The sequence below is a fragment of the Chiloscyllium punctatum genome, chromosome 2, assembly GCF_047496795.1.
Source record: "Chiloscyllium punctatum isolate Juve2018m chromosome 2, sChiPun1.3, whole genome shotgun sequence".
NCBI lineage: Eukaryota > Metazoa > Chordata > Chondrichthyes > Orectolobiformes > Hemiscylliidae > Chiloscyllium > Chiloscyllium punctatum.
Window position 1 is genome coordinate 140,220,051 of NC_092740.1, and position 25,133 is coordinate 140,245,183.

General features: G+C 40.0%; 1 protein-coding gene and 1 long non-coding RNA gene across 2 annotated transcripts in view; both read right to left on the reverse strand.

Moving 5' to 3' along the window:
* Positions 1-7,202: 7,202 nt before the first annotated feature.
* LOC140493552 (uncharacterized) lies at positions 7,203-9,395 on the reverse strand. The gene is made up of 3 exons (XR_011963710.1): positions 9,335-9,395; positions 8,828-8,912; positions 7,203-7,249 (listed from the first exon to the last, which is right to left on the reverse strand). It is a non-coding gene; the product is annotated as an uncharacterized lncRNA (long non-coding RNA).
* Positions 9,396-11,128: 1,733 nt separating this feature from the next.
* LOC140492472 (low-density lipoprotein receptor-related protein 2-like) overlaps positions 11,129-25,133 on the reverse strand; it is a 38,849-nt gene continuing 24,844 nt past the window's right edge. The window contains exons 8-20 of the mRNA XM_072591364.1: positions 23,372-23,598; positions 22,304-22,433; positions 22,033-22,211; positions 20,503-20,689; positions 19,319-19,534; positions 17,690-17,873; positions 17,182-17,383; positions 16,949-17,110; positions 16,666-16,866; positions 14,038-14,572; positions 13,360-13,485; positions 13,178-13,285; positions 11,129-11,370 (exon numbers count right to left, since the gene is read on the reverse strand). Of these exons, the coding sequence (XP_072447465.1) occupies positions 11,129-11,370; positions 13,178-13,285; positions 13,360-13,485; positions 14,038-14,572; positions 16,666-16,866; positions 16,949-17,110; positions 17,182-17,383; positions 17,690-17,873; positions 19,319-19,534; positions 20,503-20,689; positions 22,033-22,211; positions 22,304-22,433; positions 23,372-23,598 (2,699 nt within the window). The remainder of the gene's footprint in view (positions 11,371-13,177; positions 13,286-13,359; positions 13,486-14,037; positions 14,573-16,665; positions 16,867-16,948; positions 17,111-17,181; positions 17,384-17,689; positions 17,874-19,318; positions 19,535-20,502; positions 20,690-22,032; positions 22,212-22,303; positions 22,434-23,371; positions 23,599-25,133) is intronic.

A 25,133-nucleotide genomic window follows, 5' to 3' on the forward strand; every position in this document is an offset into this window, starting at 1 on the left:
CAAACATCTGGCTCTTTACCCTCCCCCAGAACGATGCTCTGCATCTATTTTGTAAAATCTTTGACTCTAGCACTATGCCACTGTGGAGCGATGTTTCTGGCTGCTAAATGTGCCTCTGTTCCCCTGGCTAAAAGAAATGCTATACTGGTACTGCCTTCCACTCTTCCTCCTCCCCCTTTTAAAAGCTGAGCCACACGTAATGCTACCTCTAACTTGCCTCTGACTGCATTTCTCAGAGGAATCATTACCTTCACCAACATCTAAAGCAGAAAACCAAGGTGCAATTAAAATCATCTTGAGGGACTCGTGCATTACCTGCCTAGGTCTCTTGGATTGCCTGTTGGTCCCCGTTCCTTATCGGTCCTCACACGCTTAAAGCTGTTGTGTGACCAAGTTCCTAAATACACCATATACTTAGTCCTCTACCATGTAGATGCACAACTGTAACTCCAGCAACTACTCAAGTCCTGAAGCTTGAAGCTCAGACTTCTACAAATGCTGATACTTTGTGTGGGTGTTATAATCAGGGACACATGGTGCATCTATGATTTCCCACGTGCCACTGGCTGTCTTTTCCATTCAGCCAAACTGCCCTGTCATATTTTAACTGTAGCAATGATTTTTTTATAAAAATAGGAGTAGCTTCCGACCAACAGCATATTCCACTGCATCAAATTAGAAGTTGAGTATCAGACAGTGAAGAAAGTAAAGAAAACAAACCACTTTTTCCCCACCGAACACCATTAATCAGATTCACTCTGTTTGAAATCTCTGATCCACTTCTGTTTATACTCTTTGGAGGTATAGTGCAAGAATGAGACTGAATTGAACACCAAGGCTGGAAGAAATTCAGCTCTTAGAACAGTAAAAAAAAGTTGCATTAGCTACAGACTACCATTTGAAAGCTATTGATATGTAATTCAAACCATTCTGATTTAAATCTCCCTTCCACTTGTATTTATGATTTTTGGAGCCTCTCCTTATTTCCCCAATTGCGTCCAGTCCTACAACCCTCTGATGTACCAGTTCTGTTCTAATCCTGCCATCTAAAGCAACTCAGATTTTAACTACTTCACCTTTGCCAGCAGTGGCTTCAACTACCTGGGCCCAAAAATATAGAATTCTCTCCCCAAACCGCTCACGGCCCTCCTTTAAAGACACTGCCCAAAACATACCTTTTAGACCAAACTTACGGTCATTTACCCAATGAGACTCAATTTTTTTGTTCACAATCCCTCTGATGCATTTTGGCACCTTTACCGACATAACGTTTTGAATGTGATACAGATAGAAATTATTGCAATCAATGTTGTCATGTCTCTGAAGTAAGAAAATGCCTGCATTGACATTTATTCTGAAAGTATAATGTAGATGAAAATAGACCCCAAGGACAGTAAAAGAGAGTGGTTTAATTTTAGAAAAGATCCAGTTTTAAAAGAATGAGGAAATAGTTAATTGAACAGCACAAGAATAGCTTCTAAGAGTGACAAAGCACATTATAGGAAAGATACAATTCCTACCAATGACAGGAATAAAAATAATGACAGCACCTAAGCAGTAGTAAAGGATGTTAAGCAAGATATAAAGTTTACAGTGTTTAATGCAGACCTTCAGTGGTAGACAAATGAGAATTGAAGATTAGGGCAAACTACTTTAATTTATTATTCACTACAAAAATGTTGATGGAATACAATCTGTTTAGTATACTCAGGGGTGAGACACAAGTTTGTTGTCATAGCCTCTGACCTGCCTGAGGAACATAGTATTTACTGGGCTGTTTCAGACTGTTTTCTGGGCAATGGAACTCCCAGGATGTTGAGTGTGTGGGATTCTGTGACTGTAAAGCCATTGCATGTCGAGGAATGGTGTCATTTGTTGCCAATTGATAACTGGTCAGATTGGATTTATCTTTCTTTTTGAGGACAGCACATACTTGGGCAAATTGACATACTACCAGGTAGATGCCAAGCTGTAGCAGTATTAGAACAGCTTGGTTAAGAGTGAACAATGGAATTAACACTGGATCTCCTTAATCAAAGCCAGGAGTAGTAGTAGAAATTTCCAATAATGCATTTCCTTAAAACAATGAGTCTTAATTTTTAATGGCTCATTCTTTGGGGGCAGAGATTGATTGCAATCATTAAGATGGGATACTGGGCTAATGGTCGCATACTTGGTAGTGTGGAAGAGCAGAGGGATCTTGGTGTCCATGTACACAGATCTCTGAAAGTTGCCACCCAGGTAAATAGTGCAGTGAAGAAGGCATATGGCGTACTGGCTTTTATTGGTAGAGGAATTGAGTTCCGGAGTCCTGAGGTCATGCTGCAGTTGTATAAGACTCTGGTGCGGCCGCATCTGGAATATTGAGTGCAGTTTTGGTCGCCATACTATAGGAAGGATGTGGAGGCACTGGAACGGGTGCAGAGGAAGTTTACCAGGATGTTGCCTGGTATGGTAGGAAGATCATATGAGGAAAGGCTGAGGCACTTGGGGTTGTTTTCATTGGAGAAAAGGAGGTTTAGGGGTGACTTGATAGAGGTGTACAAGATGATTAGGGGGTTAGATAGGGTTGACAGCGAGAACCTTTTTCCACATATGGAGTCAGCTATTACAAGGGGGCATAGCTTTAAATTAAGGGGGGGGGGTAGATATAGGACTGATGTTAGGGGTAGGTTCTTCACTCAGCGAGTCGTAAGTTCATGGAATGCCCTGCCAGTAGCAGTGGTGGCACTCCTCTTTATGGGTATTTAAGCGGGCATTGGATAGGTATATGGAGGATAGTGGGTTAGTGTAGGTTAGGTGGGCTTTGATCGGCGCAACATTGAGGGCCGAAGGGCCTGTACTGCGCTGTATTCTTCTATGTTCTATGTTCTAATGAGGAAGGGGTGACTCAGCACTTTCTCTTTTGAATCTCCCAAATGGATCACAACATAAAAGTTCAAGTTCTTTTGAACACTACTCACTTTTAGTGGCTACACTTTCTCCATTGAAAATGTCGTTAGCTGTTTCCATCATGAACAATAACAGAGGATGCAATGGCCAAGAAAACTCAATGTCTCAACTTCCTCAGGGAGCTAAGGAAGTTCAGTAAGGATTCTTACCAATTTTCATAGATGCACTATAGAAAGCATCCTAGCTTCTAATAAGCATCACAGCTTGGTATGGCAACTGCTCTTAAGGCCGCAACCAGAGTCGTGAACACAGCCCAGTCCATCTCCCAAATCAGCCTCCCATCCATTGATCCCATATATACTTCCTGCTGCATTGGGAAAGCAGCCAGCATAATCAAAGACCTCTCCCACCTTGGTTCAAGTCTCTTTCACTATTTTCTGTGGAGAAGATCGAAGAATTTGAATACATGCATGATCAGATTCCTGAACAGCTTATTCCCTACTTTTATCAGACTTTTGAATGGACTTCACAAACGTGAGGTCTCATGTATCTCTGTCCCTTCTGTGGTAACACTATCCCCCACTGTTCTGCTACCCCGACATATGGTGCGATCTACCTACACAGCATGCAAAGCAACACTGCATCTCAGTACATACAATAAATTAAACAAGACTAATTACAAAGTTTTCTTGAGCAAACAATAAAACAATTTTACTACCTGCTAACTCAGTGAAAAATAAAAGGTGACATATTCTGCTCCAGAGGTCCCAGTATCACATCAGCTAATTTGATTCACTCCACACAATATCAAGACAAGGCTAGAGGCATTAGATACTGCCAAGGCCACCGACCTTGACAACCTTTTGGTAATGGTATTGAAGTGTGCTCCAAAATGTATTGCACCTCTAGCCATGTTCTCCTCTAGCTTATCTCTCCATGCTTCAGGCTCACTGCCTTTATTCCTGATGAAGGGCTTTTGCCCGAAACGTCGATTTCGCTGCTCGGTGGATGCTGCCTGAACTGCTGTGCTCTTCCAGCACCACTAATCCAGTATGCTCTTCTTGTATAGCTATAATGCTAGCAGCTACAGGGCAAATTGCCTGGGTTTATCCTATACACAAATGGAGGACAAATCCAAATCAGCCAATTACTTCAATCAACTCTTGATCAGCAGCAGTGCTATCAAGCAGCACTTGCTCACTGATGCCAAGTTTAGGTTCTGCCAGGCCACTCAGCCCTGATTCAAACAGAGACAAAAGAGCTGAACTTTTAAAGTTAATCAGACCCTAAATGTAAACAGTTTCTCTCCCCAAAGATATTGCCAGATCTGCTGAGTTTCTCCAGCAGTTTGTTAATTATGTGTGCCTATAATTGGCTTCTGTATTTGGACTCCCAAAAGTCTGCTCCTCATCACCCAAACCCTGTTCTTTTTCTGCTCTCATTTGAATGAGTCACCTTCCTGATGAAGGGCTTATGCCTGAAACATTGACTCTTCTGGTCCTCTGATACTGCCTGAGCTGCTGCATTTTTCCAGCTTTTAACAAACAAGTCGGGGTTGTTGTGCACCTCGTTGAGGGCCATGACTCCTGGGTTAATATCAGTGGCAGTAAATATTTCATATTCAGGGATGTTATGACACACTGGTGCAAGTGTAACTTGAACTTGGGTCTTTGGACTCAGAGGTAGGGACACTACCACTGCATCACAAGAGTCCCCTACCAGTGGTAGTAAAATAGGACCATTAAGGCAGCATTATTGGGCCAATTCTGGGTCACTGGTGTCAGTGCAACTGGAAGACCACTCACAGGTCTCCCTCCATCACAGTCCACAGAAAGAAATGTGGATAAGAGCACCCATTGGCCACTGCAAATGGCTCCAGATTCCAATAATTGGGGGACATTTTCTGGTTCCAAGAATCTACTTGAAAGTGTCAAATGGAATGGGTGACCTGTTGTATGGGTGAGAGTGACCATGGATTTTCAATGACCATACATGCAGAAAGTGCTGCCAGTTAGGAGGAACTGAAGCTCAAGTTTCAGGACAAGAGAGTGATTGGAGTCTGTGTCACACCTACATCTAGAGTGTGGGGAATAGCCTGTTCAGGGAAGAGGCAATACTGTAGTTTAAGGGACTTGAGGCAGAAAAGGAATAGGTGACATTCAAACATGAATGTTGAGAATCCCATGGGGTCCTGCTCAGATTTCCAACTTTAAGCTGAAGGTAGTACTGAAATCCATAGTGGAATAGAGAGCCACAATTGTAGCAGCATGAACAGAACTAAAAAGAAAGGAGTATTTACACTGAAGGAGGCGATAGCTACAAGTGCCCATGACTCCAGGATGGTACAATAGTACCAGGAAAGAAAGTTAGGGCATTCTTCTGGGGAATGGTGACCAGCTAGCCTCCTAATGCATGTTGGGAGGAATGAGTTAGATCAGGTCCCACAGCCAAAAGTTTAGGCAGAAAAATAATCAGAACCTAAAACATGGTAAACTGGAGATTACTCAGAACAATGTGTAATGGATTACTGAAGGAGGTTAAGATTCGAATGCATGGCTGGAAAAGATGGTGCAGGCTTGGAACATGGTTCTAGAGTAGGTGGCATCTAAGAGATAACTGGAGCTGCATTCCTAGCAGGAAACTTTGCTGGTGTTATTGGGAGGCCCTTAGACTGTGGTAGCAGTTTGAAAACTGAATATTAAACACTGGATACTGTACATAATACTTGAATGGTTGTGTAGCACAAGCTGAAGGCAGCTAAAAGAATTTGATGCAAGTTTTTAAAATCATGGAAGGGCAGGAGAAATTTTAAGATGCTTTTTAACATGTGGAAAAAGGAGGCAGACTTTGGTGATTTGCAAGATTAAAAGTTTGCCTTAGGTCTGGAATGCACTGTCTGCAAGTGTGGTGGAGGCAGGGCAAATAGAAAAGCAGTAAGGGTATGGCGAAGGTAGAATAACTTGTGCATTGGGAGTGTTAGTGCACTAGAGTCAAATGGCCATCTCCTACAAATGTGAACCGGGTAGACTGAGGTCTTTGAACCCTGTAGCAATTCTTTTGCCTGTCCTTCACTGTACAAAATTAGATAAGCAAGAGAAAGTTAGCATTGGGTAGGAGTATCTTTGAATTAGGGCCTGTTTCTACATTGCAGGGATTCTTTGTCCCAAAAGTCCACACCAACCCTCAAAAGAGCAATGCACCAGACCCCACCTCCCCCACCCAACCTACACCTGAGTACAAATGGGCAAGTTAGTATGGATAATTCACCTATCCTGCACATCATTGGACTGTGGAAGGAAACCCATGCAAACACTGATTGTGCAAACTCTAGACAGTCACCAGAGACTGGAATTGAACCTGCTCCCTAGTGCGGAGGCAACAGTGCTAACCACTAAGCCACATGCACAATTTGGTGCAATAGAAATTCTGCAAAACAAAAAAAATGTGACTGATTGTTTCCCAGCTATTTTCATAGTATGCATGACTATTAGATGCAGTTAGGGAAGGTTGAAAAAGTGATTCAAATGAGTGATGAATTAAGGATTAAAGGCAGTTAAGTGGCATTATCCACATAATAGATGAAGTAAGGGGCAAGTGGCAAACAGCTCATGGACAAGTTAACTAGAAATTTCAAATTAAAAATCTAGAAAGTAAATATTTGACTATTTTCTCTATTTGAAGGTGCATATTGCTCAACTAAAGCAAGAAATTGAGCCAATAATTCAAAAACTATTCCAATTGGTTATTAACATTGCACCTTGTGTAACTTTATGGTAGTTATATGGTGTCTTCAAGTTCAGACTAGTTTTAAGTGAAGTGTCAACATTGCTTTTCCCTTTTAAAAAAAATTAAGCAGTGTCTTGGAGCAGCATTGATCAAACTAGATGCAGTCCAGTTAAAAGGTCACTGAAAATTAGTTGACTTTTATGAACTTATGTACAAGGGCAGCATTCCATTAACCTAGTACCTCAATTTACTTGCATCCTACAAAAACTAAGAACCATGCAGGCAGGTTACAAGACAGCAAGAGGAAACTCTAGATGTTTGAACACCATTCTGTGTTAAAACATGTTAGAATGGAGTCTTCAGTTTGAGTTTCCTCACAGCCATGAAATGCATTTGCTGATTGGCTTTGAGCGCCACCTTGGGGAGATTAAGGGAACTGTAGCTAATTCCAATGGTATTTACTTTCCCCCAGAATTGGTGTTTGATTAAACTTTGTACTTTTTCCAAGTGTAACTTAGGAATGAAATGCAATATATCAGAAGGTATGTTTCTGCAGTTTATTTAAGCTAAAATAAAATTTGAAACGAGGACAAAAATATTTCTGTAGGCTTCAATTGGTTGAATGTGGCATCTGCAAAACAAAAAAAAAGTGTTGCTAGAGTTAATATTGACATCTTGACAGTTGATTTTACATGTGGCAAACATCACAGGAAGCTCTAGCACCAAGTATAAATGCAACATCAGGGTACAGCAGTTACTACTAGAGGTGGAGGGTATTTAAATTTAAGCACATGGATGAATCTTTAGCTCTGATCCTAAAAACTTACATTTGAAAACAAGTGAACAGCTCAATTATATACACTACTTCACATGTACTGCACACAGGAGCTAGGTGTGATTAGGCTCTAAATTAATGCCTTTTGTGCCACTCAGTATGATTAATCAGAAAATTGCAAACAAGTGATTAAACCATTCTATTCACATCTTGTGAATTTGAATCAGAGCTGACTAGAATGGTCAGCCCTCAACTGACATGCCAAAAATCTATTTAGTGGTGAACTAAAGGGCAGGAGGTACTCCATCCCAGGTGGTCTCTTATTCAAGAGCCATTTTAAATTAAACCTCTCCCTCAGCTTGAATATTGAAACGGTTTTCTAGTCACAATGCCCCTAACTTAATGCCTAATGTGTTTTAGGTGAACTGGACTCTGGTTACTAATTGGCTATGGGAAGTCACACCACTACTCTTATTGGTAGTGTTCCAACTCCCATTTGATTGGGCGGGTGGGTAGAGGTGAAGGAGAAATTCAGAATTAAAGAATAAAGAACAGTACTGCATAGGATGTGCTTTTTGGCCCAAAAACTAATGTTGACAGATGCCTTTATAAAAAGGAAAAGCTTTTGCCTCTGGTCTGTATCCTCCTCCCTATTTCTGCATAAAGATGCCTCAAATGTTGCTTTTGTGACTACCTCTGACAGTGTCTTCTCGGTACTTTCCACTGTCAATTTAGCACCCAAGTCCCTCTAGTAAATTAGACATTTTATGGGGGGGGGGGGGGGGGGGTATTGTTGGGGGAACTCTAATTACATGTGCCTCAATTGTGAACCAGAAAACCACTCATTAGATAGCCATTCAAGTGAAAATAAACCAAGTTGGTCCAATCTCTCCTCGGCTAAAATATTCTTTAAACCAGCCAACAACCTGGTGAATCTTCTGTAGCTTCAAGACTTAAGATCTTTCTGGTAGTGGGGCAACTGGAACTGTAAACATTCCAGAACATTTACACCTGCACCATTACTTACCTGTATTTAGACTATTTCCTGATCAATAAGGCAGCAAGCAGACTGCATTCTTGACCTAACCAGTTAGGAACTGGAATTTGTATACAGATCTCCTGGGGAGGTTGATAAAGGTGGTCATTTACTTTTATTACTTCACCCCCTGCAGTAGGCCTCCCAAAATAGATCATGTTGCATTTGTTCAAATTAATTGAATCTCCAGCCCAACTTGCTGTACCCTCTGGCAGTTCTCATTATCTACAGCTATCTCCATTTTGGTGGTCTGCAACAGACATCTGGCCACCTATAATCTCCTTAAAGATGGTTTTGTAATAAACTATCTTGCAGAAATTCTCCAGATATTGGAATGGAAACCAATCCATTGAAATAAACAAATTTTAGTAGGAGTTAAGTCCTCATTTTTGCATCACCTCTGGTACTTCTAGAAAAGCCTCATTCCTGAAGGTCTGATTCCCATGGCTGGTTGTAGTCTGTTGCAAGTTGGCTCCAGCTCTCCTGCATCAGAAGAGATAATTTGCATTTTTTTTTTAAAATGTAAAAATCCTGCTGTGAATCTCAAAGGATAATTGATAAAGTTACTGAAGAAATCTGATCTCAATTAGTTGATCATAAAAGTTTGTCATACCTTAACTTTTGGCTTATCCCATTCATTGAGCTAAGATGTAAACCGCATAGATTCACTTCTGCTTTTAGTTGCAGAGTTTGGAATGTGCAAAATCTGCACTTCAGGGAAGTAGCTAAACAGGTTAACATGGGCCAAGTATTACCAACCTGTCTGGGGGGATATGGACCAAGTTTGTCCAAAACCCATTCTTACTCCACTCATAGGAGGTTAACAAAATGTCATGGAACCAGATGGAGTTACCATTCAAACAGTACATAGTTTCCAGAGAATGAATAAAATTCTTAAGACAAACCTTTTTGCAGCTCTCTTTTTGAAGACTATTGTTCCAATAGCAACAAGGAGGACTAACACAAGTATTCCCAAAATGACAATGACACTAAGTCCTGGCATCTCTTCATCTTCACAGAACCTTCCAGTGTACCCTTCATGGCATTTGCACATAACCATGTCATTGACTATAAAGCACCTCCCACGCATGTTACACATCTCTGCTGTACAGGAGCTGGATCGTCCAGCACCTTCTGTTGCACTGAAGTTACCCATTTGGCTGGTGGAGACATTTTCTGTTGCAGCAGAGGCTGTAGCATACTGCAGGGACACTTCATGACTATGTACAGTTGAAATTCTCTCACTACCACTGGAGGAGACTGAATGATTTTCTGAAAGGTATGTGTCAGTAACTGGAAACAGTTTTGAAGTGGTTGAGTGTTCTTGAGTAGAGGGAGAAACTGAAGAACTAGGAAGTACATATGTTGTCAGTGCAGATTGTTCCCATGTTCTATGACCTGTAGAAACAATGATTGAATTAGTTTAGAAATTCAAAAAGAATTCACATCTCTACAGTAAAGAGTCTTGGTAGAGCCTACAAGATGGAGATTCAAGGTTTAAGCAAGATTTCAGATGATCCTGACAGCACTGGTGTTTTTCCATTTGGATAAATTAGGTATTGCATTCTGATAACAAGGGCAAGACTTGTACAATTAAATGTTAAGGCTCCTGGGTAGTGTTGTAGAACAAAACACACCCAGGGAGTCAGGTATAATTTTTTGAAGCTTACATCACAGGTGGCATTTAGTATCTTTGTTTTCATTGTCAAGACCATTTTATTTGAAAAAAGTGTTGGGGCAGCATGTACAGGAAACAGTACTGAGGTAGAGTTCTGGTTGCCCTATGAAAAGGTGGGAAGTTGGACAAGGGTTCAGAAAAGATTCACAAGTACAGACAGAAATGGAGAGGGAGTTTAAAAAAATAGGCTGGGACTTAATTTGTAAGATGTTGAGGTTTATAAAATCATGAGGGGACAGGGAAAAAAAAAAGGTGAACAACAAGGGTCTTAAGGTGAGAGTGTTCAAAACTGGGGGCATATTTTTGAGGGGACAAAATTTGAAGACATGAGGGGCAGCTTTTTCCACAAAAGGTGGTTTGAGGAAATGGTGGACAGGTACAATTGCACCATTAAAAAAAGACATTTAGATAAGTACATGAATAGGAAAGGTTAGCAGAAACCATCAGGCAAGTGGAACAAGTTTAGTTTGGGAACATGGTTGGCATAGACAAGTTAGGCCCAAGCTGTATAATTAACAGCCATTTAGAATGGTGTAAACCCATGTTGGTATGTCTGGAGCTCCGAGCAGGTTGCCTCTTAAAGTGCTCACTTGTTTTATGATTTTTCTTTCAGGGCAAGTGAGTGGCACTGAACAGTTACTATTTGAAGTTAGTCAAGTGGAGGTCACCTTATTCTATTTGTTGCAATGAATTTCCTCTTCATAAAAAGATCTGACTTTAGTGATATTTAATAGGAATTGAAACCCAGAATTAAAGAGGCTGTATATTTAAAAACATTTAACAGCTGGTAGGTGTACAAAATTGGGACCAGCATTTGGAGAATAATTTTGTGGGGTTACCTGGCTATTGTAAACTGAAATTGCAACCAGACAAGAATCCAGTTCATTTGGTACAGTTTATCCATGCATACAGTGGGATTATAGTCACAAATTCAAGATCACTAACACATTCATAGTGCCTAAATGATAGTCAACACATTACTAGAAGATTTGCAAATCTGTTCCAAAGCAAAAACAATCCTTTACTTACATTTCATTTCATCAGATCCATCTGCACAATGCTTTTTGCCATCACACACTTGTTCATTCAAAATGCAGCTCAATTGATCTTGGCACTGCCAAGTCTCAGGTTGGCACTCCATGGCTTCACACTTGCTGCCATTGGTGAGCAGATACCCTGTTGAACATCTGCATGATCGTCCTCCTGGGTACGCTAGACACAAGTGGTCACAACCTCCATTGTTCTCCGAACAGAAATTGTACCCTGTAATTTAAGATAGCGATGTGCTATTTGTAAATATTACTTCTAGGAACAACTGCAACCATGCCTGGGACTAAAGAAAAGCCCATTTTTCTGCTGAAATGGTATGTACACTGTAGAATATATTTTTACTTTAGAAAGTCAAATCTACTAACTTGTGCAATAATTGGAAGTTATGTCAAAGCAACTACATTCAAAGCACTTATAACATCCATGGTCTTCAATGGAATTTATTTTGTTTACATTTGGGTAGCACTGTCAAAAGTCAGCATAATGAATTGTAAGTGTAGCACTTATTGTCACCTCCCATTTAGCCTGTAAGTGCTTATGTACAGTTGTGTAAACTTGAAAGTTAGCTCAAAATTATGTAAATTGTCTAATTCTAATTAGACATTCTAATTGAGAAAGTGCTTAAGTGGTCTCTGCACATTTCAAAAAACGTTTTGCAATATTTAATGCAGCTTTTGTCCAGTTATCCTTCCTGCTTTCAATTCTCAATCCTTTGCCATTCACCAAGTTCTTACTACAAGGTTACACTAAAAGCTTTTAAAAAATGTGTAAGAGTCAGATGTACAGCATGGAAACAGACCCTTTGGTCCAACCTGTCCATGCCAACCAGATATCCCAACCCAATCTAGTCCCACCTGCCAGCACCTGGCCCATATCCCTCCAAACCCTTCCTATTCATATATCCATCCAAATGCCTCTTCAATGTTGCAATTGTACCAGTCTCCACCACCTCATTCCATACACATACCACCCTCTGCGTGAAAAAGATGTCCCTTAGGACTTATCTTTCCCCTCTCACCCTAAACATATGCCTTCTAGTTCTGAGCTCCCAGACCCCAGGGAAAAGACTTTGTCTATTTACCCTATCCATGCCCCTCAATTTTGTAAGACTGAGGTCATTCGTCAGCCTCCGATGCTCCAGTGAAAACAGCCCCAGCCTGTTCAACCTCTCCCTGTAGCTCAGATCCTCCAACCCTGGCAGCATCCTTTGTAAATCTTTTCTGAACCCTTTCAAGTTTCACAACATCTTTGAGAAAAAAGGAGATCAGAATTGCACACAATATTCTACAGTGGCCTAACCAATGTCCTGTACAGCTGCATCATGACCTCCCAATTCCTGTACTCAATACTGACCAATAGAGGAAAGCATACCAAACACCTTCACTATCCTACCTGTGATGCTACTTTCAAGGAGCTATGAACCTGAAATCCAAGGTCTGATCAGGAAACTCCCAAGGACCTTACCCAACTGTTTAAGTCCTGTTAAGATTTGCTTTCCCAAAATACAGCACTCATTTATTGGAATTAAACTCCATCTGTGACTTCAGCCTATTGGCCCATCTGGTCAAGATCCTGTTGTAATCTGAAGTAACCTTCTTCACTGGCCATCACACTCCACTGGTCACAGGCCTCCAGTCTGAAAAACAACCCTCCACCACCCTGTCTACCTTCGACAGTTCTGTATCCAAAATAGCTAGTTCTCCCTGTAATCAGTGAGATCTAAGCTTGCTAATCAGTCTCCCATGGGGAACCTTTTCAAATGCCTTACTGAAGTCCATATAGATCACATCTACTGCTCTACCCTCAATCCTTTTGTCTCTCAAACTTGGTTTGTTGAAGTATGATTTCCCATGCACAAAGCCATGTTGACTAGCCCTAATCAGTCCTTACCTTTCCAAATACATGTACATCCTGTCCCTCAGGATTCCCTCCAACAACTTGCCTATCACTGAAGATCTGAGGGATACAGGCAAACCTCAAGCAAACATCTACTCCAGGCCATATTATATGGCAAACTGACCTTGTTGCTGCAGTCTGTTGTATACTTTCAGGCCAACAATCTTCTGCTTTACTTCAAACCACAGTTGCTTCTTCTGTCCAATCCTGTTGTACCACATCCTTGTGTAACCTATCAAACAGATGTTGTTTTGGTTATGTCACTGACCACAGGCTACATTTGAAACCAGTTGAAGTTTAACTTACCATTGTTTACAGTTGTCCAGAACAGAGTGTTCTCCCCATACACAAAGACAGACTGGGCTTCAAGACCTGCTTGAATTTCATGAAATTCTGAGCCATCCAACAGGACACTATCAATAACATTGTGATCTATAAAAATGGGAGAAAAGTTACTCCAAGACAATGTTTGGAGCTGCTCAAAATATTAACTCACTATGAAGTGTACACATTTTTACTATAGTAAAAGTCAGATTTGAGCAATATTTGAAGCCAATCCATGATAGATTTGAAAAACAAAGCTTGAACACATCTGGTCTGAACACTTCATTTGACTTTACTATTGGCATATACAATTGAAGATTGGTGCATGCAAAATGTCCTACTCAAATTCTCAGGGATCCTGTAATAGAGGCATTAAGGTATGGGAATAACCACTCAGCTAGATGCCCAGAAACAAAAGACACCTCAGGAAATATTAACCACTGCTAACATTGTAGCTAGAATAGGGCTCCCCAGGTTGCCAACTTGGTCAATGCATTTTTAAAGACTTTGACTTTTCCTATTCTATGGAATTAGACCCAATAAGTAGCCTTCAAGGCAGTTCTAACCTACTGCACTTTACATTGGCCCAGTTTAATTCATTTGGCATTAGTGTGAACAGAGGAGACTGTAGTTCAGTTGATTCCTTTCAGCAATACCTACCCAGATCAATCCAATAAAGCCGAGTACCCGAGTCTGCAATAAGCAGACCTGTGGGGAGGCGACACTTTCTCCAAAGTACTTTGCGCTTCTGGCCATCCATTTGGGAACATTCAATTCTTGGGCCAACCTTTTGATCTTCTAGTCCCCAGTCAGAGAAGCACATGATACCATTAGGTGGATATAATGAAAGTGAAGTTGAATGGTAGAGATAGTCTATCAGAACAAGTCTGTAAGCACCATTTCCAGATGCCACTTCAATTACACTAGGATTGCTGGTGATCCAATAGAGATTGCCACTCAACCAGTCCACAGTCAGTGATATGATGCCATTAACCTGAAAAATCCTTTGCATAGAGGATGAATTTGATCCTAGCAAAACTTTTCCAACAGTGCCTTCTTCAGAATCTGAAAAATAGACTAATTTATCTTTCCAGATGTAATCGGCTGAGGATACTTGATTGTTAATTAGTTGGTATGCTACATGCTCTGGCAAAGTCTTTAATCCTGTATCTGGCTGTAGGTGTCTCAAGTAAACCTGATGAGGAGAAAAATACATTCATCACAAATGGATTAAATGGCACCAATAAACATCTTCAGCTTTGAAGAGATCAAATTTATATAAAGTTAAGTAAAAATGACTGCAGATGCTGGAAACCAGATTCTGGATTAGTGGTGCTGGAAGAGCACAGCGGTTCAGGCAGCATCCAAGGAGCTTCGAAATCGACATTTTGGGCAAAAGCCCTTCATCAGGAATACTTTACCCATCATGTCAAAAAGAAAAAAGCTTTACCTGGGATGCACAGTAGCTCAGCCAAGATAACTTTTACATGAATGTGCCCTGAATCAATGCTGCACATCAGAATGGAGTACAGAAAAAAGTTCTCTAACTAGTTGTGTTCAGGTTAAACACCATTTCAACTTGAAAAAAAAAAGTGGTAATAGTGACATTTGTCACATTACAGATCAACAATGTCAACCCAACTAGATAAATGCACAGTTAGCCAAGTTTATAATAGGAATTCATATTGCCAATTGTTGGAATGTGACAGGGTGGGCTGTAATGGTCTTCATTTGACAAGAGATCCAAAACATTTTTAAAAGATAGATTCATGTTGCACAGTGGCTTATTGGTTTAAAGCATAAGCTGAAAATTTCAGTTGTGGTGGCTTGATTAAAAACCTTTAATTCTTGACCACTTTGTTGGACCAGGAGCCATCCACTGGTCAGTCCAGCCAGGTACTTTCATACTAGTTTAGCTCAAGACCAAAGACAAAGTATATAGGGAACAAACAAGTTCTGACCTGCAAATGAAGCCCTAGTCCAAACCATTTTGTTTATCCTTTCAGATATGCAAGAGGTTGGTTTAATCTGATCTTTATATACCTCTTGCAAATAGTCAGATTTGTCTGTTTTTCCTACAAAACATTTTGCCTCATTTACAACTGAGCAAATTTTCAGAACGCATTGTCCAGTTGCATTACTGCAATACAAAAGATCCTAGAACATGTTTGAAGTCTGTGTTACAAGTAATTTTGCCTTTGATCCTGAACACTGTTCAATTTTGGCTGTGAAGAACCATTTACTGGTATTGACCACTAATGTTTAGTAGCCTACAGCCATTTGCACTATATAGCTTTCTAATTTGGATCATTTATCCAGACAGATTTCCCTATTTTGGGGAAAATTATACCCACCCTTACTCCACATCCTCCTGCACTGGAGATTTCAAAATTGGAGAACTATGAAATAGAATGAAGTGATTCTTCAGTAACCATACTGGTCAGTTTAGAGGTAGGTTGGTCAGAATGCAAAGCTCTGAAATTTGACAGTTTAATCCCTGATTCCTATCCAGGTTTAGGGAAAGTTTTGCAGGTAAATGGGAGGTATTTTCAGCATAAAGCTCAAATGTCAGTATAATTCTGACAAGTTCACTTTGGAAATACACAAACTCCATTAGTTTGGAGTTACTTCTGTAAAAGTTGTTGCTTTGCCTTTAGAAAATTGGAACTGGGAGAAAGAGGACTATAGATCAGTCAAAGTGTGGTGCTAGAAATGCACAGCCAGTCAGGCAGCATCCAAGGATCAGGACAGTCAATATTGAGCATAAGCTCATCAGGTTATTGTAGAAGTGATAGTGCCTTCTCAATTTAGAACCAAGCCACTTTGATCAGATTTCTATTTTAAAATTTGTTCTGCTCAGTCCATTTTGGGATTTTCTTCTACAACCTTCAATACAAAAGCTCATTTCAGGTTGAGCAGGTAAGAAAAAAGTCAAACATGAGCTGCATTGGATCCCATGAAGGATCTCAGCTGCTCATGAAGTACTGACCAATATGAATAAGCCAAATTCTGTTCTGACTAGTAACCATGCTGAAGCCTCGCAAGTTAGGACAAACTTATTTTCTATTGGTCAGTTTGAATTTGGTCAAAGATGGATCAGACAATTAAATTGAACGGACAAGCCAGCCCCCTGGTATCCAGACTAATATTTCAGGAAAGGTTTCATTATTAACTTGCTATTCAAATTGGCTATGCCTGGTATCCCTGGGGTGGGCAGGGGGGGAAAAAATGGAGATAATCTACAGTTTGAAACTGTAGGCATTTAAAAAAAAGATGCTCAATTCTTACCTGAACAAGGACAGTGGGAGAAATAGTGAGAAGGAAACGTTCATCATCAGATTTCAAGCAGCTTATCCCGTCATCTGCCAGCAACATTCCCAGTGCACAGTGACAGCTTGCCTTCAATCCTGGGCCCAATAAACACAAGTGTTTGCAGCCCATTTTTTCACAAGGATTATACACCTGTGGCTGCAGAACTTCGTGCATCACCTGCAGGTAAAAAAAAAGTTTCCTCGTTTTTCATTCATCACTTTCACCAGATTTTCCCTTCTGCCATAGGTGATTTCTCTACCTTTAATCCATAAGGTTGAACATTGCGTTTCCAGAGGACAATTCTGTTCTTTCCCAGACGGTCAACTTTCTGAACAGTTCTCCGTTCCACATCGGTCCAGAAAATTTCATCTTCAAATAAAGCTACAGCAAATGGTCTACGAGTATGGGTCAGCTGAAAAATCTGACAAGAGGAGTTATTGAACACCATGTTTTACTGAGCTCTAAGCTAGATAGTTTTGTTAGAGTTCCTACCTTTATATTTGAGCCATCTAAATTGGCCACACCAATACAATGCAGTTTACTATCAGCCCAGAGTAGTTTCCTGCCAAGTGGATCAATGGTCAGACTAGTTGGCCAACCAAGTCCACTTTTGATAAGGAGTCTTCGGTTTGTTCCGTCCATTCCTGCTCGCTCAATGTGGGGCTCACCTCCAATCTCAGCCCAGTACATCAGCCTATAAAATGGTATAGTACATGGAATTTATTACTGATTATGGTACATTCCTTAGGTTTTGCTCAGCCTTGCTTTGATCTGTAGCTTCCAGACTTTCAACACTGCTGGCAATTTGAGTAGCCGGTGGGTTAAGGACTTAATTTTCTGCCCATTGATTCAGGGTGCAATTAGTTAACTTCAAAAATGTCAAGTGTCATTAGCATCAAGAAATGCTAAGTATGCACTTAACACTAAATTGATATTGGCCAATCATTGGTCTTTTCAGACTAAATGAGCAGGCAAATGAAATTTGTTATTGAAGACTTACCCATTAAGTGGCTGCAGAACCAAAGAATTAGGTTGGTCAATATCTGTATCAACCACAACTGTATATTCCTGGGATCCATTCAGTGTCAGGTTTAATTTGGCTGCTAGAATATGGCTAGCAACTCCATCTGTCCAATAAATGTTTCTGCCTACCCAGTCAACAGCCACACAATCAGACTTTATTCCTGTAGAGAGATTTTAAAGTGAGTTGGTTGAGAAACTATGCTTAGACTAATCTTCATTTGAAGAGGTCTTAAAGGGTTCCTTTATCTTTGGTTTTGAGGATCCTGCAGTTTGACAGTAAAGCCTTACTAGTTAAGTATTAGTCTGGCCAGAAGAGCTTTCATATCACAAATGGAAAATTAAACCCCAAAAGTCAGTCATGCATGCCACTTGCTGCAATCTGATTCTGAAAATATTCTAGATGTCAGACATGGGAGGGGAAAAAAAACAACAAAAGTGGTGGAGCAGTCATCAAGTGGATTTCTCCTACAGCATCCCCAACATGCTCAGTTTGATTTTACAATTCACCCAGTCATTCATGACATTCCTTCACCTAGACCTGATCCAGCTTTCCCAAATCACTTACTAGACACTTTCTTCCCCCCCCCCCTCAAATCTTAATTGTTACTTAGTTAAGAAAGTTTCTTCCCCTCACCCCCAAATCCCCATTCTGCCACTAAGTGCCCTTCTTTCTCGCACTCTTTTGCAAAGTCCTCAAACTGGAGCTTCTAGCAAGGCACATAGCCCAGTAATGGTCACCCCTGCCCCCCCCATCCTGTCCCCAACACCCCCAAAGGTTTCTTCCCCTAATGTAATCTAGTTCACCAGCATTTATAGTCCTTTAAAAGGATTAGTCTTAAATTATTTAAATTAGTTTATGGATACTGCCTCCTCCATAATGGATGTGGAATTCTATAGATTCAGGCTAAATTCAGGAAGTACACAAAAATTGGAAATATAGTTACATTGGCATAGATTCCAATTGGAAAGGTGAATGGGACAGTTTGCTCCAGAGTTTGGAGTACAAGTAACATTGTACTGATTTCACCTTTTGATTTGTACAGCTAAAAAAGCTGTGACTGGGCACCTGATTTATAGATTTTAATGAAACAGCAAGCCAGGAATTGAATTGAAGTGTACCAGTGCACTCTGGTTTGGACACAAGGGGTCTTTAAAATCTGCAATGAAAAATTCAATTCATGTTTTACTTTTAGGAGAGACTGGAGTTACCAAGAAAACTCAGCATCAAAACATCAACTATATCATAATATCACTAAGGTTTAGTTGACAGTTATCTAAATTTGGATACATGTTTCTCTGCAACCAAAGTAGAAATAATGCTACAAACAGCATTGAACTATGGATGTCAGAAGTTGTAGTTGAATTAGTGCCATTACTAGTAATTCCAGTCATTATTCTCCAACATTTGGTTCCTAGGAGGAATCTGGATGGCACAACTAGCCATTATTTGTTTGAATGAATTAGCTGATACTTATGAAATTTGGAAAGGATTTGAGATTGCATAAAAGCAAAGACCAAATGCTGAAAACCTGGAACTTAGAGCTATTACCTACATTAGGTGGATTTTAAAATGCAAAATAAAATAGAGCTCAATTGATAAGCTGACCTTTGATTAGTGTTCCTTCATCTTTAAGATCTAGCTTCATCCACTTTATACTTTCAGAAAAAGCATCAACCCAGAAGATTACTTTTTCCTTCCAGTCATAGTCCAGGGAAAAGATGACAGTTTTGAAAACTTCAGGCAGAATGTCTTTTTCAGCACTGTGCAATCCATACAGCAAAATATCATGGTGAATGGTCACAAGAAGAACTGGCTCAGCACCTAATATTTATAAACAGGAGAAAGAGAGCAGTGGGCAAAAGGTGGTGAAACCACGAAACCATACAAAATCTCAGGTATCAGCCATTTGTTTCAGATCAATGAAGGAAGACAACTTTGTACCAAAACAGTGGTTACTAGACCAAAACAAAAATTCAGTTCAAGCTATTGATCCCATGACACCTAGATATAAAATTGTCATAGTTTAAGGAAGAACAGTTTTAGAAATTTAATTACAAGCAAGAGCTTGATTAGATAATGGAGTCTTAGCAGGTATATTGGAATTAGAAGCTATTTTTTGTAAATTGTCAAGTGTGCAAGTTTACTTGCTCTACATAGAGCAATATAAACCTACCAGGACACAAAGATGAGTCAGCAAGAGCATGCAACACTTACGCCAATTCCAAGGAATTAGAACACTAAAAACATCTGGGTTGCAATGGCAAATGTCGAGCTAGTAATTCAGATTTCAAAGAACACAAGTCAACTTTACATTTGCCTTAACTATGGTGTTTGCAAGACATTTAAATCAGATAGCAGTTCCGTCTCATTCCAAAGTAGTATTTCCCACAACCCAGACCTATTTGCAAGCACTCAACTGAGTTTTCATCACAACATGAGATTGTGTCTTTAAAATTGCTATCTGTGGGTTTACAAGAAAAAATTCATAACTCAAGAGTTCAGGCATGTCTGAAATATCAAGATAAGTGGTGCAATGCACATCTCATGTCCCTGAATGGCATATGCATGCTTAGACTGGCAGTGTCAAGTGAGCAGGTGGACAGCACCACAATAGATTAAGGGCACTAGGTCAGCTGTATCCACAGGGAAGTCCCAGTTACTGGGATAGTTGGGAATGATAAAACGGTGTTCAAATAGAGAGTTGTCTGGTATACTGGGACATTGAACCAAAACCTGGATCTCCTAGTAGTTAGAAGTTTGTCAGATATGATCAATGCATTTGTTCCTACCTGTCACCTTACAACTGTATCCATCATGGTGGAGCAGGAAGCCAGAGTGACAACTGCAGCTGTAGGTCCCATTCATGTTCAGACATATTTGGCTGCATGGTCTGGTCAGCAGTTCTTTGCACTCATCCACATCAATACATGTGTGGAAGTCAGTCATGAACTTAAACCCAGTCTCACAGCCACATTTCTGTAACAAAGTTAATCCTCTAGTTGTTACAAACACCTTTAAACCACCAAGAGTTGTAAACATGCTGGCAAGCCTGCAATTTTATGTTGCTCTTGCTGCAAGTCATCAATAGTGGGATAGCACTTGTATTGCCTAGCTATACAGTAGTCTGATTCAGATAAGCAATATACAGTACAATTCCTGTATGCAGCTGGTTGAGGTGTACCAGGTATTCTTCAGCCAACCATTGTTTGGTGGTAGGCAAGGAATGAGAATTAGTTTGATCATACAGTTTCTACCCTACTGTTAGGATGGACTCAAACTTGTACCTATTTTGCTGCTGTTTACATATTTTTACCTATGCTATTTAGGAGGAAAAAGGAGGAAATCATGAACCAGCTTGTCTGAAGCTCAATAGGATATTGCAGACTGACTTACAGCAGAAGCTTAGGTAGAGGCAAGCTTTATCATCTACATACTACTAAACAGAACCCTATCTACCAGCATTGGAAATAGAACATCTTTACCTTGAGAAAAATACCTAGGTCTAGTTAAGATGTTGGGCAAATTCAAAAAGATTAAAAATTCAGATAATGGTCACCTTAAATTGTAGTTACTAAAACACTAGATAACTTTCTACAATCTGAAATGCCAGTGTTCCCAGGAATTAGTATTGGAATTAATTTGGGATGATTGAATCGTGTAAGGGAATGAACTGAGAATAGTTCACATGTCAGTGCACCATTGAGGGCTGAAGGGCCTGTTCTGCATTATATTGTTCCAACCCTTGCTTTCCAGATTAACACCACCTCCAAATAGTTTGTTAAATTTGCTGATACTCAGTTAGGAGAAGAGTGAATGGAGGGATAATGCCAAGTGGCTGAGGGACACAGACAAGTTGGCCAAAATGGACTGCCTCCTGGCAAGTGAATTTTAAGTGCTGGAAAAAAAAAAAAAAAGAGTACCAGTACACTGGCAGGGGGTGGGGAGAAGGGAAGAGAAATGGGGAAGGGGACACAGGAGAAGGGGTTGCATATACATGATTCTGAAAAGGTGACCAGGGAAGTCTTGTAGGAGCCTTGGGGTGTAACTATAGGCATAGAGAGTACAAAAACAAAACAAAAAAGTTACATCGCCACAAGTCATTGGAGAGTGATTAAAATTCAATCTGGGTACCTTTAAAGAAGAAGTATATTTGAAAGAAGTATATTTGAAAGGAAAAAAAAAAAGTGATGAGTTGAGTGCTACAGATATGGCTAGAGTATGGAACTAGCTGGGCAGTTTTGAAATTGATCCAGATAATGAGGCAAATGTCTTCATGTAACAGCGATTCTAGGTGATCACTTCTGCAGATTAATACTTACAGGTCCATGTGGTGTCCTATAACATACATGTGTACAGTTTTTGCATTCTTGAACACCACAGTCATCTCCTTCATCTGAACCATCTGCACAGTCATCCTTCCCATTACAGACCAATGTCATGTTGATGCACTTTGAATTAGCACATTGGAATTCAGAGCTCATGCAGAGTCTTGGTTGGCCTGTATCAGAAGCAGAGAGTCAAAGATTGACATTTCTATACACTATGAGACCATATATCAGTCAAGACAATAGATCCTGGAGAGCTACTCACACTTAATCTCATCACTGCCATCTTTACAGTCTCTCTGCCCATCACAATACCAAAAATCTGGAATACACTGGGAGTGGTCACCACATGTCCATTGATATTCCCGGCACTTAACTTTTGAAACCTTGCAGTTCTACAAAAAAGTTAGATTTTAAAAACATGTTCAAAATCTAAGTCAAGCATTGAGAATCAGATACTGAATTCTGTTCAATTACAGTAATTTCAACAAGACTAAGATTTATTGTTTGACTGTGCTTTATGCTTGTAAAAAGGTTTTGGATTTCGAATGCTCCATGTATTCAAATGATTTTCCTCAAACCAGATGCTTACCCCAGTGTTAACTTTTTAGATAATATTTACTTTAGAATTTGATCAAATTATGCTAATATAATGTCCTGGAAATAAAGATCTTTTGCCAAAAGTTGATGAATCCTCATCCCTTAGAGGATGTCACTTCATTCTAGAATGAACACCACATTAGCTGCTTACTCTGGAGGAAGATACAAATTTCAAACCACTAATGCCACCTCATTTTCCAAGAGTAAGTGGAAAGTTTTGGCTAAGTCAATTAACACTGGAGTAGAGCGTTGACTTTATATAGCTTCACCTTAAATAATACACCTAAACCTATGCTAAAGATAAGCTGAAGGGTCTTTAATACTTAGAGTCTGACCCAATCCCATTAGTCAGTTCCTTGGTTGAATTTCATTCACAAATTGTAAGGGTAACGTTGTCATAATTGAGGGGACCACAAGGTTGCTGGGATGACCGGTATGTGTCACCACACCTCATGAGGGTGAAGAGAAGGCAACCAGACCTTCATGGCAAGATCAGCCAGTATAGGAACTGAACCTGCACTGGTTGTGTCACTGGACATCTCGAACTAGGTATCCAACCAGCTGAGCTAGCTGATCCCCCACATTCAATACTAGTCTGGTTAAACAAGGTAAGGATATGTTTAAAATATATTTGACATTCTTAGTTGCTTCTTTTGCCAGGACAAGTTAGTTTTGAAGATTACAAACTAAAATCTATGCAAGCCATTTAGAACTTAAACAGCAAAACTGATACCTGTTCATCCATCCCATCTTCACAGTCCATATCGTCATCACACCACCATTCCTTTATTATACACTCTTTACTGACAGGGCACATCACCTCATCAGGCATGCAAGCAGTTTTTTTTCTGGGACAGTTGTGTTCATCTGAGTGATCCTTGCAGTCATATTTTGAATCACACCGGAAAGCTAGAGAAATACACTGGCCATCATTGCAGATGAAGTCATCACTGCTACAGTCTGTCCAAAACAACAAAAGAATTTTTCTTGCAGACCATGTCATAACCAAAACAGGATAAAAAAGTCCACTATTCTGAAAATATTTAACAGGTTCAATATGGATGCCACCATACATCTAGACAAGCCATTTCTGTTAAGGCCCAAATTAATCTAGACAGACAGTCAAACTTAATTATCCCAAAGAAAATTGAGATAAGGAAAGAAAAACACTTCTATCACTGAATCAGTTGGAACCCACTCAGGAAATAGCCTACTGTTTAACTAGTCAGATCTTGCTAATACAAGCTAGCTATTGTGGGTTCTGCATGCCACTCAAATGACAGATGACTTTCAGGGCTTGCCAATAAACTCACATTCGAGAAAGCTAGACTGACAATAGAAAAGGCAGCCTGCACTTCAACTGGTGAAAACACAAGTGAAAAACACTGAACTCCATTAAATTGGGTCCAAAAACAGATTGAAGGCAAATTCAGCATGCACACTATAGGGCATGAGGAGCCAAAACCATTAATTGATGCTTTTCTTGAAGTGATGCAATGCCCCACAACCACTTTTATGGCAAGATTTTTCATTGAAACAAATCACAAGTTAAAATACTGGGAGTTCATAGAAAAAAAGTTGTTGCAGCATTCTCATCACCAGTGCTTTACAGACAAGAGTGGTAAGGTCAACAGCAGTGCCTACTACATTTGCTAGTGGGCTAATAGGAGGCAACATGGTTATGCACGGATTGCTGGATTGGTTTTATCCATCTGAAGGTGGCATCTGCTATAGACTAACATTAACTGTTAATGATCACATTGATATAGTTGAACAGCCTTGTACATTTGTTAGTTTATGTTCTAGAGACAGGCAGACCAGCTCCATTCTTTGATTTCCAATAAAATTGGTCTGATGATTGCTACTAGTGCAATGTCAGCATTAACTTAGAAATAAGCCCTTCACTGGAAACAGACCCTTCTTCCAGAAAGTGTTTTCTTATTCTAAGGTGGTGTGCAAACCAGTCTCCAAATGGAAACAGACTAACCACAGCTTCAGCCAGGGTCTATATAAATTAGGTGTCAGGAAGAAGGTAGACCACGCAAGTGACAGGTCCCAAGCTAGAGTGCAAAAAAAAAAATACCTTAACACCATTCAAACTTCATTACATCAAGTGCCAACTAAAAATGCATTTCAAACATTGGACCAAGCCAGTTTATGGAAGCAATACATCTATTACATTGAAAATCTGGATAAAATTTCTCTATGTAGCTCAATTCCTGAAGTTACAGTAACCCTGAAAACAGAACCTTTGATTTTAATTGCTTTGTACAGGGATGAGGAGGGAGAAGTGGTTTGATGGGCCTCAGTGGATGCTATATTAGGAGTTCCTTCAGCCCATCAAGCTACATCTACCCTGGCCCCACAGTCTCAAAACCCAGATGCAGAGACAAAGGATGTTCCAGCAAGGCAGATTGGTGGAAGGGAATTACTTCCCCAACACCATTAAAAACGTAGTTAGAAGGGCTTCCAGCTTTACTACCTAACAGTGACAT